This window comes from Cnephaeus nilssonii, assembly GCF_951640355.1.
Source record: "Cnephaeus nilssonii genome assembly, chromosome: 20".
In the NCBI taxonomy this organism is placed as follows: Eukaryota; Metazoa; Chordata; class Mammalia; order Chiroptera; family Vespertilionidae; genus Cnephaeus; species Cnephaeus nilssonii.
Genome location: NC_137091.1, coordinates 37928326 through 37943940, shown reverse-complemented (window position 1 = coordinate 37943940; position 15615 = coordinate 37928326). Strand labels below are relative to the sequence as shown.

General features: G+C 49.0%; 1 protein-coding gene across 1 annotated transcript; it reads right to left on the bottom strand.

Annotated features, from left to right (window-relative positions):
- Positions 1-6298: 6298 nt before the first annotated feature.
- Positions 6299-13573, bottom strand: PSMC4 (proteasome 26S subunit, ATPase 4). Its single transcript, XM_079799777.1, has 11 exons — positions 13486-13573; positions 12548-12646; positions 12233-12419; positions 10905-11051; positions 10714-10823; positions 10518-10611; positions 7487-7654; positions 7325-7401; positions 7019-7187; positions 6746-6801; positions 6299-6553 (listed from the first exon to the last, which is right to left on the bottom strand). The coding sequence occupies exons 1-11, from the start codon at positions 13519-13521 to the stop codon at positions 6440-6442; spliced, it is 1257 nt and encodes a 418-aa protein (XP_079655903.1). The 5' UTR covers positions 13522-13573; the 3' UTR covers positions 6299-6439.
- Positions 13574-15615: the final 2042 nt, after the last annotated feature.

The following is a 15615-nucleotide window of genomic DNA, read 5'->3' as shown; positions in this document are numbered from 1 at the left end:
CCAATGTACTAAAATTTGAGTCTCATGCCCATTCTTTTTTTCATAGTGACATTTAAAATATTTTAAGAAGTCTACTCTTGTTCCTACAGCTACCAAAGAGGAGATACCATCTATATATGTAAAAGGCTAATATGCAGTGTCCCCTCGGGAATTTGACCGAGCGTTCAATTGCTTGCTATGACATGTGCTGACCACCAGGGAGCAGTGTGGACAGAACAAAGGAAGGCCCCGGCCAGCAGCCAGAAGGCCCCGCTTGGCCCTGATCTCCAGCCAGGCCTAGGGACCCTACGCGTGCACAAATTTCATGCACCTGGCCTCTAGCTATTCAACATAAAACTTACCAAAAGAACCTAATAAGACATTAAATGGAGAACTTTAATAAGAGTTTCAATCTTATTATCCTGTCCTATGTAAAGGTTTATATAAGTATTTATAGTTATTACCATCTTATTTTGATTTCTACTATTATAAATCTGTCCTACAAAATATTATTTGCATAATGGGGCTTTAAAAGATACTTGGGCCCGGCCACTGTGACTCAGTGGCTGAGTGTCGACCTATGAACCAGAAGGCCACGGTTGGATTCCAGTCAGGGCACATGCCCAGGATGAGGGCTTGGTCCCCAGTAGGGGGGAGTGCAGGAGGCACCCAATTAATGATTCTCTCTCATCATTGATGTTTCTATCTCTCTCTCCCTCTCCCTTCCTCTCTGAAATCAATCTCTCTATATAAAGATACTTGGACAGGAGAGGGTATTGCTATGTCCTATGAAAGCAACCTTAAAATCTAAAAAATGGGTAATCCTGAAGGCCTACTTTATTTATTTATTTATTTATTTTCAATTTTTATTTCTCTCAAGATTTTCCCCCCATTTTTAAAATTAAGGTATTATATGTGTACATATCTTACCACTGCCCCTCCCTACCCCACTCCCATACATGCTCTCACCCCCAGTGTTTTGCATCCATTGGTTATGCTTATATGCATGCATCTGAAGACCTATTTTATTTGATAAATTGTGCTATAAAAATTACTCTTAATTGATTTATATAATCCTAAAAGGTGTTACCTAGAAGGTTAATCAAACTAGAGGGGTTCACTAGCACTTTCCTCCTTTTCCTATATTCATCTATAATAATAAAAGCGTAATATGCAAATTGACTGAACGGCCGAACAGAGGAATGACCGACCGTCCAGACGACCTTCCAGACAAAGCTGGGGCTGCGAGGGCCGAGGCAGCCAGGGCTGTGAGGACCGAGCCTCTTGTACGAATTTCGTGCATTGGGCCTCTAGTGAAAGTATAAGAAACCTATGGTTAAACAGAATCAGTTTTTCTAAACAAGAGATAGAGAGTCTTTGTGTCCTTTGTTTTTGTTTGTTTGTTTTATTGATTTTAAAGAGAAAAAGAGAGACACGTTGATGTGAAAGAGATACATCCATTGGCTGCCTCCTGCTGGGATTGAGCCCGCAACCCAGCATGTGCCCTGGCTGGGAACCGAACCTGTGACCTTCCGATGCAAAGGACGACGCTCAACCAACTGAGCCATACTAGCCAGGGCAGAGTCTCTGTGTCCTTTGAATGTTCAATGAATACAATTTCTATTCTGCAGAAACACACACACACAAACAGGTGCAAAGAAAAATTTTGCTAAAATCAACCTTCCCTAAATATTAATACTGATGCTGGGGCTATTTTAACTTTCTTCATAAGTCCTTCATGTAATATAACTAAATAAATGATTCTTTTTGGAAAAAAAAAAGAGCATTAATTCCATACTCTTAACTATACAATATTACTTTACTCACGTGTACTTTTTAAAAAATGTTCTCACCGAGGATATGTTTACTGATTTGAGAGAGAGAGAGAAAGAGAGAGAGAAATATCGATGTGAGAAAGAAACATTGATCGGTTGCCTCCCAAAGGTGCCTAGACCAGGGATTGAACCTGCAACCTAGGTATGCACCATGACCAAGAATTGAACCCACACCTGGCCAGTGTGACTCAGTGGTTGAGCGTCAACCTATGAAGCAGGAGGTCAGGGTTCAATTCCCAGTCAGGGCACATGCCTGGGTTTTGGGCTCCATGCCCATTAGGGGGCGTGCAGGAGGCAGCCAATTAATGATTCTCTCTCATCATTCATATTTCTATCTCTCTCTCCCTCTTTCTCTCTGAAATCAATAAAAACATATAAAAAAATCGAACCCACAAACTTTTTGGTGTATGGAACCATGCTCCAACCAACTGAGCCAGCGGCCAGGGCACGTGTACTTTTTTAATGACAAACTCTTTATAAACAGAAATAAATCTCAACCCATTGATTCCTTAGAAAAACCCCTGCCCATGATGACACAGATTTCCATGCTCAGACTTCCAATCACATTCCTGCTCCCCAAAGCCTTAAAAAGCAGATGTTCATGTCACTTACTGACACTAGTTAAACCACCTTTGATCTTGCTTACTTTTTTTTTTTTTTAAATCTTCACCCGAGAGTGGAAGAGAGAGGGAAAGAGAAATATTGATATGAGAGAAACACATCGATTAGTTGCCTCCTGCATGAGCTCAGACTTGGGCCAGGGAGGAGCCCGCAACCAAGGTATGTGCCCTTGACCAGAATCGAACCTGGGACCCTTTGGTCTGCAGGCCAACGCTCTATCCACTGAGCCAATCCAAGTAGGGCTGATCTTGCCTTACTTTTAAACTGAGTTTTTGGGGGTCAACGATGTGATTCCACACTAATCTCGATAAAACAAATCTTTACCTTTAGGCTCTAGAATAAGCATTTCTTACTGTTTTAAAAAAGTGAGTGCATCTGGTCAAGGGCACGTACCTCGGTTGCAGGCTGGTTCCCTGGCCCTGGATAGGGCACATGCTGGAGGCAACAAATCGATGTGTCCCTTGCACATCAATGTTTCTCTCTCTCTGTCTCTCCCCCTCTCTTCCACTCTCTCTAAAAATCAATGGAAAAAATATCCTCAGGTGAGGATTAACACAACAATATCAACAACAACAAAAGTGAGTGTAGAGGAACGAATTGAAAAATGAGGAGGGAGCATGTGAAGGCCAATGAGGAGAGGATCTACATGGCCATCAGCCACTGGGGGAAAAAAAGGCCTAGGATAGGCCACTGGACATTTCAGGAAAATAAAAGCAATGTTTCCATTTCCTTTTTTAAAATATATTTTTATTGATTTCAGAGACAAAGGGAGAGGGAGAGAATGAGAGAAACATCCATGATGAGAGAGAATCATAAGTCAGCTGCCTCCTACACGCCCCCCACTGGGGATCCAGCCGCATCCTGCGCATGTGCCCTGTCTGGGAATTGAACCCTGACCTCCTGCTTCATAGGTCGATGCGCAACCATTGAGCCACACCAGCCTGGCGCAATGTTTCCATTTTCTAAAAACAAAAATGCAGGTGCGAACAAAGAGGAAATACCAACTCACCGGATCTGGACTTTCGGATGAGCAACAACTCCCTCTTCCTCAGGAGGCTTGTTTGGGGGATTGCAGGACTGGGTTAGAAGGAACTCATGAGACACCACAGCGAGACGGAGAAAATCTCCTCCAGGCCACATCCGCTCTAATCTCACACATGTAACGAGATGGGAGAGGCAGGCTGGAATCTGTCTGAATTTACAGGAGAATCCTCGGGTTGGAGGTACGGAAATGCTGTGGTTCTGAAAAATGTAGCATCCACGTGGCCTCCAAGTAGGGACCCTCCCCTCATTCGGCCCAGAAGTCAGTCTTAGGGACACGTCTAGCTTCCCAAGTCCCATCCCAAGTCCAGGACTGTGCCTGGTAGCTGGGAACCCTCATCTCAGGGCTCGATGCGGTATCTGACTTTCCTCTCTGGGGACACTCTTCCGTGGGCTGTGAGGAGAGGGCGGGGTAAGCACCGGGTCAGCCTCACAATCACACGCACGGTCACGGAAGCCCAACCTGGTCCTGACGGGCAGGCACCGCGCGCACACACCACGTGTCCCACTCAATCTTAGAGTTCCCCTCCTCACGCACTCACAGGCCAGAGGCTCCTGGCATGATGCGCCCCATCCGCACCCCAGACTCCTTACTTTGGGCTGCAGCCCCAATCCCACTCCTACTCCAAGGAGGCCCTCCCCGCCGACTCCTCCGGCTGCGACAGACAAGTTTCTCCCGCGGTGCCTGAATCACTTAGAACGCACCACAGGGGGCCGTGAGTCTCAGCTAACCCCTCCCTTGGGGGTTCTGGGAAATGTAGTCCACAGCCGGGAGCCGGTGGGCTTGGGCACGGAATGCACTGGCGCAGGCCCAGACGCGCGGACTGGAAGGCGACAGAGGGTCCCGCGAGGCGCTGGGTAAGCCGAGGGGAGCTCACACCCGGGTGCGGTCTGGGCGACTGCCACAGTGCTGGGCCGCCGAATGCATCTGTGGGTGCAGCCCTGAGGCCGTGCGTGCAGGAGCTGGGCGGCGGGTTTTGTCAGTTTCTTTCCCAGAGGTAGTCCCAGCTCTGGTACACAGCATGAGCTTTGCCCAATCTCTACCCTTCCCTGTTAGGGTGTTTTGTAACTTGGCCAGTTTCTCTCTTTTATCTTTCTCCTTCCAAGTATCTACTGGCTTGTAAGATCCTTTTCTTTTTTTCTGTGATTTTTAAGTGCCTCATTTAAAAGGTCAAATATTGCCGGGTCGGCACGGCTCAGTGGTTGAGTGTTGATCTATGAACAAGGTCAGGGTTCAATTCTGGTCAGGGCACATTCCGGAGTTGCAGGAGCTAGCCAGTCAATGATTCTTTCTCATCATTGATGTTTCTCTCTCTCTCTCCCTTCCTCTCTGAAATCAATAAAAATATATTAAAAAAATAAAAAGGTCAAATATTGTAGAAAGTATAGAACGAAACAAACAGAACGCATTCCCATGGCACCCTCACCCCTTATTTCCCTGCTTCCAAGAGGCGATGACTTCCCATCCTCTTTCTTTGGAAATTTAGTTCCGTGTTGCTAAATTATATGCTTTTGTGAACTCATCAGTTTTAGGTATTAATGGCGACTGTGAAAGATGTCTTACTAGCTCACTTTCCTCTCATGCTGCCATTTCCTCAGAAGAGCTTTCAGTTGCCTGCCTGGGCTCTCACTTAATCCTGTCTTGAGCATGGAACCCCCTCTCATCCATGCTCCAGGCCCACTGGCCCAGAGATCACTGCGTCAGCCTTTTCCGAATAAACCTGAGGTCTTCAGCCTGGCTGGAGAAGGGTCATGGGCCTGGAATCACACAGCTTGTTTACTTAGTACACACCAGGTTCTAATCACACTGGATGTATGAATTCAGGTTCTTATATAACCTGTCAGGTAAGTCCTGTTTCCAGCCCCCTTCAGAACCTGGCACCTCTGATTTCTGAAATGGGAATCCGTTTCTGTGCTTCCCTTTAGTTCAGGTTCATGCCTCCCCAGATCTGCCTCTTTCCAAAACTGCACTGCTACCATCTCCTCTCTGCTGTGTCCTTGTGTCTCCTTTTAGTGAGGTTTCAGGAAGGAGGGAGAATTTTCTCTGCTCTGCCCATTAATGGAGGAATCACCTGTCCTTCAATGATTCATGATTCCCCATACACCTTCCCGTCTTGCTCCTAAGTATACAGTGACATTCATATATTTGTTCAATCAACTGAATGTCTACCATGTGTAAGTGCTGACTGAGACTGGAATTGTTGTGTGGTCAAGCTATAATCCCCGACTCCTATACAGGCTTTCAGTCTGGGGGACAGGCAAGCACATGAGAAAGTCTAGCCAAGCAGAGTACTTGCATGGTGCCAGGGATGTACACAGGAAGGGCTCCTTCCCAAATTGGGGCACCAGGGAAGGCTGCCCAGAGGGAGAGGTATCTGAACAGAGACCTCAAGAGTGGGAATTGGTCCAACCAAATGCATCTACACCCTGACAAGACAATATGGAGAAGAACCAGAGATAGTCACAGATCCTGGGCAATCAACCTGCCCTCTTATATCCTCCCATCCCTGCTCAGGGAGACTCTGTGGGTTTGTCTCTTTCATTGGTATTTCCTGAATGTGAGGAAGGCAGGGCTCACCAAAGACTCAAAGGGTCTTCTACCTGTAGGAAATGGGGGTGGAAGATGTACGGGGCTTTACTTTGTGGTCAAGGCTGTGATCTGAAGTTCACTTTCCTTCCCTTTCCCCAAGTTTCTGAAGTCATTTTGAGTTCTTTGCTTCTTAAGCTGTAGCCCAGGCCATGTACCTCACCCACTCATCTGTCAGAAGAACAGGAGGGGCACAGAGGATCCTATTCAAGGTCCAGGATACTAAAGGAGTTAAACTTCTAAGAAGAAACTAGATTGACTCAACTTGTGTATTTATTGAATAAATCAACCCTGGGTAAAGAGAAAGGAGAACTGGTCTGGGGACAGAGGTTGGGGAGGTGAGGGAAGTCCCTGGGTCCTGTGGTTAGGGGAGGGGTCACTTGTAAAACTCATGCTCCTGCTCATCTTTCTTGATGACTGTCTTGTATGCTTTCTCGAAGTCCTTCGCCAGAACAATGTAACGGTTCTCTCGGACAGCTAGCATTCCACTCTGTAAGGGACGAGAGTTAAAATGTACTCCCCGCACCCCCCACCCCAGTGATGGTGGAGGAAGAGACAGCAGGGCCCACTACCCCAGGGAGGCAACGAGGGACAGGATTGCAATGGAGTGATCAGAAAGAGGAAGGATCTTCACCCCCTCTGCGGCCAGGACGCCTGGATCCAGAGAAAAACCATCACTCACCTCCTGACAGATAGAATTGATATCAGCTCCTGAAATCTTATCTGGCCTGGCCACATCTGCAGCGGGTGAGTTAAGGAAACCATTCCCTGCATGATGGGGCGAATGCCTGGAGCAGGAAGTCATCCTGGGGCTGTCTGTCACCACCACCCCTTCGAGGACTTTAGTCCCCCCCCGCCCCCATATAATCTGGGTCATGGTGAAGGCAGGGGTGGAGGTGAAGATCCAATTCCCATTCCCAACTGTGGCCCTCCCCTCCCTTCCAGAGCAGGATACAATCTTCCAAGTCAACCTCCTCAGAGAGATTCATCTTGCTGGTGATAGTGGAGAAAATCAATCTCTTCTGGCGGCGGTCAGGGAGGGGGAATTCGATTTTACGGTCAAGGCGTCCTGGCCGCAGCAGGGCAGGATCCAGGGTGTCTGCTCTGTTCGTTGCCATGATTACCTGGCATTGGAAACAGGCTGGCTCAGACCTCTCTCCCCACTACACCCTCCTTCCCACCAAAACTGCCCCCTCACATGCCAGCCCTACCTTCCCAATTCTCATACCACACCTCCCCTTGTCCATCCCAAACCCCGAACCTTGACATTGACGTTCTGGTCGAATCCATCCATTTGATTTAGCAGCTCCAGCAGGATTCTCTGAACCTCCCTGTCAGCTGGAGTATGCAAACACAGTTAGTCCAGGGCATTATGTACGACAGGCCTGTCCAAGACCCCGGACCCTATTTGGGTAACACTCACCCCCTGTCTGGGCATCAAATCTTTTGGTGGCGATGGCATCGATCTCATCTATGAAGATGATGGCGGGTGCATTCTCCTTGGCCAGGCGGAACACATCCCGGACCATGCGGGGGCCCTCACCCAGGTACTTCTGTACAAACTCCGAGCCCACGACCCGGATAAATGCAGCTGACAGTAAGATGACAACGGTTAGATGCGGATGGGCTTCCTGTAGGGCCATTCTGCTTTAACTGAATTGGGGATTTCCTGAGGGCAGCCCCTCCTTTGGATGCCCACTCCAAGTAGCCAGGTTATTCTCTTACACCCTGGACTGGGTCCCAGATCCAGCGTCAAGGACCAGCCATCTGCTTGCATCCCATAACAACCCAGCAGCACAAGTCATGAACCCTGTGCACAGATGTGCTGTTTTTTTTGTCCAACTTTTAACTATCAGGACATTATAAAATCAAACAAAAAACAAATGCATCTGTGCCTTAACATATCTGTGGAGAAGAGCTCGAGACATGCATGGACCAAGATACAGAAAAAAAAATCTGAGCCCTAAACGGTTTAGCTCAGTGGATAGAGCTTTGGCCTGCAGACTGAAAGGTCCCAGGTTCGATTCCAGTCAAGGGCATGTACCTGGGTTGCGGGCACATCCCCTGTAGGAGGTGTGCTGGAGGCAGCTGATCGATGTTTCTCTCCCATTGATGTTTCTAACTCTATCACTCTCCCTTCCTCTCTGTAAAAAATCAATAAAATATATTTTTTAAAAAAAAAGGAAAAAAAATCTGATTTCTAGAGCAGTTGAAAAATCAGTAAGAAAACAATCTGCCATACACAAAGGAATCATACTACCTCACCATGGGCTCCGACTTCCCCTTTGCAATAAGGGCCCACAGGCACACCTTCTGACATAATCGACAACTAGCAATGGGGTTGAAAACAGGTTTGTTCTGGGCCCCTCGTTTTTAATTTGTTTCTTAAAGTTTAACATGTGAAGTTGCAGCCTCTATTATTCTCTGTCCCTTATTCTGTTAGCTGTTCTCTTCATGAATTTAGCACCACGTGACATAATCTATTCACTTATTTGTTCAAGAGCTTCCCCAACTAAGATACCACCTCCATGACCATGAGGAATGGAGACTCTACTCTGTTCACTGCCATGTTTCCAGCACCTACAACTCAGCTTAGCACATATTAGGTGCTCAGTAAATATTAACTAAATGACTAAGTTATAAGTGTTTAGTTCTTTTTCTCCAGCAAGGCTGGGAGCTTCTCTAAGGCAGGGACAAGTTTGACTCACTGTCGTATCCCAGCACAGGGCATTGGAGAGCAGAAGTCAAATGAACTGCTAAGCAAATGAACAATCTTGACAATGGCTAATATTCACTGCCTACTTACTATATGCCAGGTAAGCTTCTAGAAGCTTTATATTGACCTCATCCTCTGAACCACCCAGGAAAATAGGAAACGGAAGTCACAGAGAGGTTAGCCTACTGAGTAGTTACATAAACTAACTTACATAAGTAGCTGTAGGGAAGCCAGATTTCAAACCCAGCAGTCTGGTCCAAAAAACCCACTGCTAAACCACTGCTCTCTACTGCTCCCTGCCTCACATGTATGAAGATTTTAAGATGTACTGAGCCCTGTCTTTAGGCTTTATAAATAGCAATACATTGATTTCCAGACATTCTGCCTGGAACCTACAGGAATACATTTGTAAACAACCACAATATATACGGTGTCCAAAAAAATTTATACACACTTTAGCAGCTGACAACTCATTTAATTTTCACTCCTTTTCAGGTTTAACTGATTTGAAATAATGGGTGAAGCCAAACTAAGCTTTGAACAAAGAAAATTTATCCTAAGGTGCCACTATACTGTTTTTTTGTTTTTTGTTTTTTTTTTAATGGGGATACATAAAAGATAAAATTTATGGTACAAAACCAGCAACTGTCAACAAACTGCGGGCGAACAAATATTGAATGAAATGATTCTTGATGTTCATATTATCAGCAGTGCCTGGACCAGAATGGTCATCAGTTTGAAAACAGGACATTGACCAAAAAAAAGTATGCATTTCTATAGATTCTTTTCAATTTTGTAAATGACTGTATGTTAATAAACACTGACTTTATAATCATTTAGACTATGCATACATTTTTGGGGGACACCCTATATATGTGTGTGTGTGCACGTGTGTGTGAAACAAGTTTCTCAAAACAGTATGACATCTTCCTATCTATACTAATAAAAGAGTAATATGCTAATTAGACCAGGAGACCTTCCAGACGTCCTTCTGGACAAAGCCATGGTGGTGGGGCTGAGGCAGAGGCTGTTAGGGGCGATCAGGCTGGTGGGGGCGGGGGCAGTGGGGGCAGTTGGGGGCAAGCAGGCTGGCAGGAGGGGCAGTTGGAGGTGATCAGGCCAGCAGGGAAGATAGTTGGGTGTCCGACTGCCCAGAAGTGGGGGGTAGTTGGGGTGATCAGGCAGGCAGGCAGAGTGGTTAGGGGCGATCAGGCAGGCAGGCAGGTGAGTGGTTAGGAGCCAGAGGTCCTGGATTGCGAGATAGATGTTCATTGCGAGATGGGATCGGGGCTTAACCGGCAGTCGGACATCCCTTGAGGGGTCCCAGATTGGAGAGGATGCAGGCCGGGCTGAGGGATTACGAATTTCGTGCACCAGGCCACTAGTATGGGATAAACTCATATCTTCTGTTCTGTTTCATTGTTTAAAATGCTGGTTACAACCCATGAATTGGAATTCCTAATGGGTCACAACCCACTATAATAAAACACTGACTTATTTTATTAATTTTCACAATAATGCTGTGGAGTTTTCTATTAGATGAGGAAATTGAGGCATGTGGTAAAGTCACCTGTCCAAGGCTGCACAGCCAATGACTAAGAAGCACAATGGGGCTTTGACCCCATAACGTGTGCTCTAAATCACTGTGCTGTGCCATTTCCTGGGGAGGATGAGAGAGCAGAAAGACAGATGGGAAAAGCCCAGAAGGTCAGAGCTCTGGGAGGGACTAGCAGCTCACCAGTGGTATGATGAGCCACGGCCTTTGCCAACATGGTCTTCCCGCAGCCGGGTGGGCCGTACATAAGGACGCCTCGGGGAGGATCGATACCGATCTGAAAGGCAGAAGTGGAGAAAGAAGGATGAGCCAGGGAATCCTGTCACTAACATGAGAGTCAGCAGGGCCTCTTCCTTCCCTGCCACCTCCAGTCCCTCACCTGCTTGTAGAGCTCAAAGTGTGTAAGCGGGAGCTCCACAGCCTCCCGCACCTCCTGCTTCTGGATGTCCATGCCCCCGATGTCTGCGTACATCACGTCTGGCTTCTGGTCTGGGGGGAGAGCAGAGCTGGGACTCCCAGCCTGGTGCCCAGGGTCCTCTCAGCCTCCCTGGCCCCAGGCTCCCCCCCCACCTGAAGTGAGCATCATGATACTGCTGTCCGCTTCAGGGGGCAGCACATCCACCAGGGCGTTGCTGTGCTTGTGGAGGGCCACCGAGGCATTGGGCTTGAGCAGCTCCCGATCGATGGTGCTCAGGATGCGCACATAGTAATTGGAGCCTTTGGGAAGAAGACAGAAAGGGAGAAGGGAAAAGAGAAGTGCCGGAACTGTCCTCTCCCCATGACCTCACAGTTGTGCTGTCCAGGCCACCAGTATCTCTCACTCATACCCAGGCTGCTCCCCCACCTCTAGCCTGCCTCCTGTAGTTTGTTCCCCATGTTCACACAGACCCGGTGACCAGCAACCTCCTGGAATCCTCCCCCGCTCCGCCCCACCCGAGATTTCCTTTGTATATCTCTCACCTACTGTGTCCCTATGTGTTCACATCTCCCCCCAAAACTGTCCTTCTCCTGGATCTGTCTCAGGCAGGCCCCCAGTCCCTAGTCACCAGCAAGAGCCCCAAGCTTGACTTATCTCACCTCTCCAATCCACTTTGTACATTGATGGTGATGTATACATCTCTTTCCAGACTCAACCTCTCTCCTGACCTTCAGGCCTGGCTGTCCAGTAGCCACCCAGGCCCTCCCTGTGATATCCTAGACTGCACTCACTGTCTCCTAAATCTACTCCTCTGACCATGTTGCCACTTCAGGGATAGCCTCACTGTCCCCCTATGTCCAAAGGTCAGAGACACATTACGGATCTCTCCCTCCCGTCACTACCTCACTATCAGCCCATCAGTCCAATTCCAGGCCCAAACACACACTTTTCCCTACAACCTTTATAAGAACATGGCTTGGTCCAGAGGAGCAGCGGCCAGAAGCAAGAAAGCCAGATAAGATACAGAGTCAATGACCATTATCAAGGCAAGGCCTGGACCTGTGTTAATAACAGCAGCTACTGTATACTGAGTCCTTACCAGTACCCAATCTCTTAACATTTCACCCATGGTTTCAAAGTGCAGGTCCTAACCCAGAAGTGGTCATGAAATCAATTTAGAGAGTCATGACCAGAACATGGTTTTAAATAAAAGACTAGAACAGGATGGAAAGGCAATTAGAGTAGGTCACTCATTGTAAGGCTACATACCATTTGGTCAGACTTTTACTATATAAATTACATATATACAAACAGAGGGAAAGAATGTAAAAGCTAGTTCCATTTTTGCATCAGACTCAAACAAAATACCCTGAAAAACACCATTACACTGTCTTGCCTTGTTTTCTGTTGTCCAACCCTAGCTAGCACAGTTCTGGGCACATGCCAGTGAGTGAATGAGGTGCTCCCCACCCTCCCATACCTGTGGTGGAGCCCACGATGGCTGTATTCTGATCCACAGCCTCCAGAAACTGCCCGATAACCAGTGGGATGCTCTGGATTCGCTTCACCTCCTCCTGGGCATGGAGGAATTCCTTCTTCAGGTTCTTTTGCTCGTCCTTGATGTACTCTTCCTGCACTTCCAGGAACTCCAGCTCTTGTTGCAGCTTCTGTGAGCAGAAAGGGGAGAGGAGGGGAGGGGATGGCTCTAGGCCTTGCTAAGCCAGGGAGTAGTAGAAGGTGGCGGGAGTATGGGACATTGGGCCCGGTGCAGGGCCTGGGTTGGGGTTGAATGTACCTTGTAGCGGCTGTACAGGTCCTCCAGGTCCTCAGGCTCAGGCCCCAGGAAGGACAGGCCAGTCTGGGGCCGGGTCACTGACAGTGCTGGGATCTCATCCTAGAACACGGTGGGAAACACAGGTTGGAAGAAGAGTCCCCGCATGAAAAAAAAATCTGATTTAACCATGAAGTCTCTCATTCCCTAGCAGGCTCCTGACATCATTCAGCCCCGCTAAATAGACCCTGGAAACTTCCAGCCCCTTTGTAGGACCCTTACGTCAACGAGCCTTCCACACAGATATTTTGCTACCGTATGCCACTTGTAACATGTCCCCAGTGTCACCCAACTAGGGCCTAAATGTCTCACCAACTCCTTATCAGACTCCAATGCCCTCCAGCCCCCCCTCAACAGGTTCCTAAGGTCACATGGCTCTCACACAGGCTAAGTCACCGTGCCTTCAAATAGTTCTGGAATTACCGTTACCCCCAAAAGATCCCTCATGTCACAGAACCCCAACTCACAATAATTAGGCTCTCCTGTCATCCAGCTCGCCCGGTAGGCCCCCAATGTCCGTGGGCCAGACCACAGTTATTCATTGGCCCTCCACCGCCAGTCAAGCCCGACCGTCAGTCAGCACCCAGTCCAGCCTCCGGCACCATTCAGCCCCACAGCCGAGTCCCACACAGCACTCACCACCTGACCCATCTCCAGCCCCGCCGGGCCCCGGAGGCCACTAGGCACTGCCAGCTAGATCTCTCCATCACTCATCCCCCTGGCCCCGCTGTCCGAGCCTTCCTCCCCTCCTAACATCGCTGGGCCGCCCAGGCCTCGGAACGGCACAAAACTTGCCCCTGAGGGCTCCGAAATCACCCCGACCCGGGCTGGATCCCTGCAGCCACTCGGCACCTCGCTCAGATCAGTGTCGCCCCGTCCCCGCGAGCCAGCCCCCACCGGACCTGAGCTTTCTCCACCAGGATGCCGATCTCCTCCATAGTGACCAAGCCCGCCGGAGTGTGGTCCGGCCTGACCCAGTCACCGCTTCCGCTGCCGCCACCGGAAGGGGCGGGCCTAGGTAGATGGTGGGAAACGTAGTTTAAGACGCCGTCGGGCGGGGTTGGACGGAGGGAAAGGAGGGCGTGGCCCTGGGCTCCGCCCCCAGGCGCGCCGGGCGCTCTCCGAGCCTCGGGCAGGCGGTGCGCGTGCGCAGCAGCCTGCATAGCGCCACCTGGCGGGCGTCCCTGTCGCTCTTTTTTTTTTTTTAATATATTTTATTGATTTTTTATAGAGAGGAAGGGAGAAGGATAGAGAGCTAGAAACATCAGCTGCCTCCTGCACACTCCCTACTGGGGATGTGCCCGCAACCAAGGTACAAGCTCTTGACCGGAATCGAACCTGAGACCCTTGAGTCTGCAGGCCGATGTTCCATGCACTGAGCCAAACCGGTTAGGACACCCCCTGTCGCTCTTGGGGTTGAAGAGCTTGTCAGAAATCTGCCCCGGGGGGTTTGGTGGCCTAGTCTCTTCGCTCTGTTTTGGAGGCGGGGCTTCTTTCTGGGGAGCTCCACGTGGGCTGCGCCCGAGGATTCCGGAGGATTGTCCGCGGAGGGGCGAGTAGGCCTGGCTCGCCCTGCGTGTGACCCGGGGGCGCAGACCCTGCTTATCGTTAGCAGTGAATCGAGTGTGCCCCAGGCGAGTGTGCCCCAGGCGCGTGAGGGCTGGGGAAGGCGAGGCAGCGGTGGGAAGGAAGGAAGGAAAGGAAGGAAGGAAGGAAGGAAGGAAGGAAGGAAGGAAGGAAGGAAGGAGGGAGGGAGGGAGGGAGGGAGGGAGGGAGGGAGGGAGGGAGGGAGGGAGGGAGGGAGGGAGGGAGGGAGGGAAGGAAAGATCCAAAATGGAGTCGTTTTTTTGCTAGACCCGCCCAGGAGTTTCCTGATCCACACTACGGAGGTATCTCCCTAAGACCCCCTGCCCACCTCCAAACGGGAAGGTATCCTGGCCTGGAAGAGTCTGCTCTTTTAACTTCTTAGTCCCACCCTCTCTCTGCCTATTAAAACCTTCCATTATTAAAACCTTACACCTCACCTGAGTGCCCTTCTAGTTGCTAGGTGGGATGCTGCCCAATTCACAAATCGCTAATAAAGCCAATTAGATAAACAAATGTACTGGGTCGAGTTTTGTTCTTTACCTTGGGAACTGCAGCCCTATGCTAGGCCCTGTACTTAAGTCTTATTGTTAGGGCACAAAATAGAGTATTGGGGACTAGCTATGGATATGGGAAATATTATCACGCTCTGTTAACCACGAATGCCTTGTGTTTAAAAAAAGGACATTCTGACCTGGCTAGGAGTTGTACACCCCCCGGGACCTGGGAGTCAACCTTGGACCTGGGAATCAACCTTGGAGCCATTCTCATTCAAGAACGGCCAATATATTATCATGGAGAGATTAACAGCCTTGTTGCCCAAACAATGGAGTCCCACCCCAGCCTGCATAGCCCACTTCCCCATGCCTGTAATCCCTACTTCCCCATGTAATCCTTGTCCTACCCCATATAAGCAATTGGTTTATGGGGGCGGGGGTGGGGGGCGCGGAGGGCTGCAGAGCAGATTTCTGTGGATGACCTGCTGCTCTCCCACACTGCCGGCAGGATTGGAATAAACACTCATATATGATTCAACCCTGTCTCTGCTTAATTGGCTCCAGTAGTGACAGGCAGAACCCATTGATTTTCCGGTTACATTCTGAGCATCAACTAATTGAATCTTGACATTTTTTTCTGTTTTACAAAGAAGGAAACAGACTTAGAGCCCTGAAGCCACTTGCCAGTCACAAAGGCCAGATCATGGGGCCCCAAATCTGTCTGTCCCCAAAGCCAGTGCTCCTGGTTCCAGGGATACACTGTCGCCGCCACACCAGCTACAGTTATTAAGTCCAGGTATACCTGCGAGACACTGTGGGTTTGGTTCTAGACCACCACAATAAAGCAAATATCGAAATAAAGCAAGTGACATGATTTTTTTTTGGTTTCCCAGTGCCTATAAAAGTTACATTTAACTATACTGTAGTCTAAGTGTCCAATAGCATTATGTC

Coding starts and splice junctions, on each gene's coding strand:
- PSMC4 (XM_079799777.1), bottom strand. CDS start 13,521: ATGGAGGAGATCGGCATCCTGGTGGAGAAAGCTCAG. Junction 10,612..10,713: donor ACTTTGAGCTCTACAAGCAG/GTGAGGGACTGG, acceptor TCTGCCTTTCAG/ATCGGTATCGATCCTCCCCG. Junction 7,655..10,517: donor CGTGGCTCATCATACCACTG/GTGAGCTGCTAG, acceptor TCTTACTGTCAG/CTGCATTTATCCGGGTCGTG.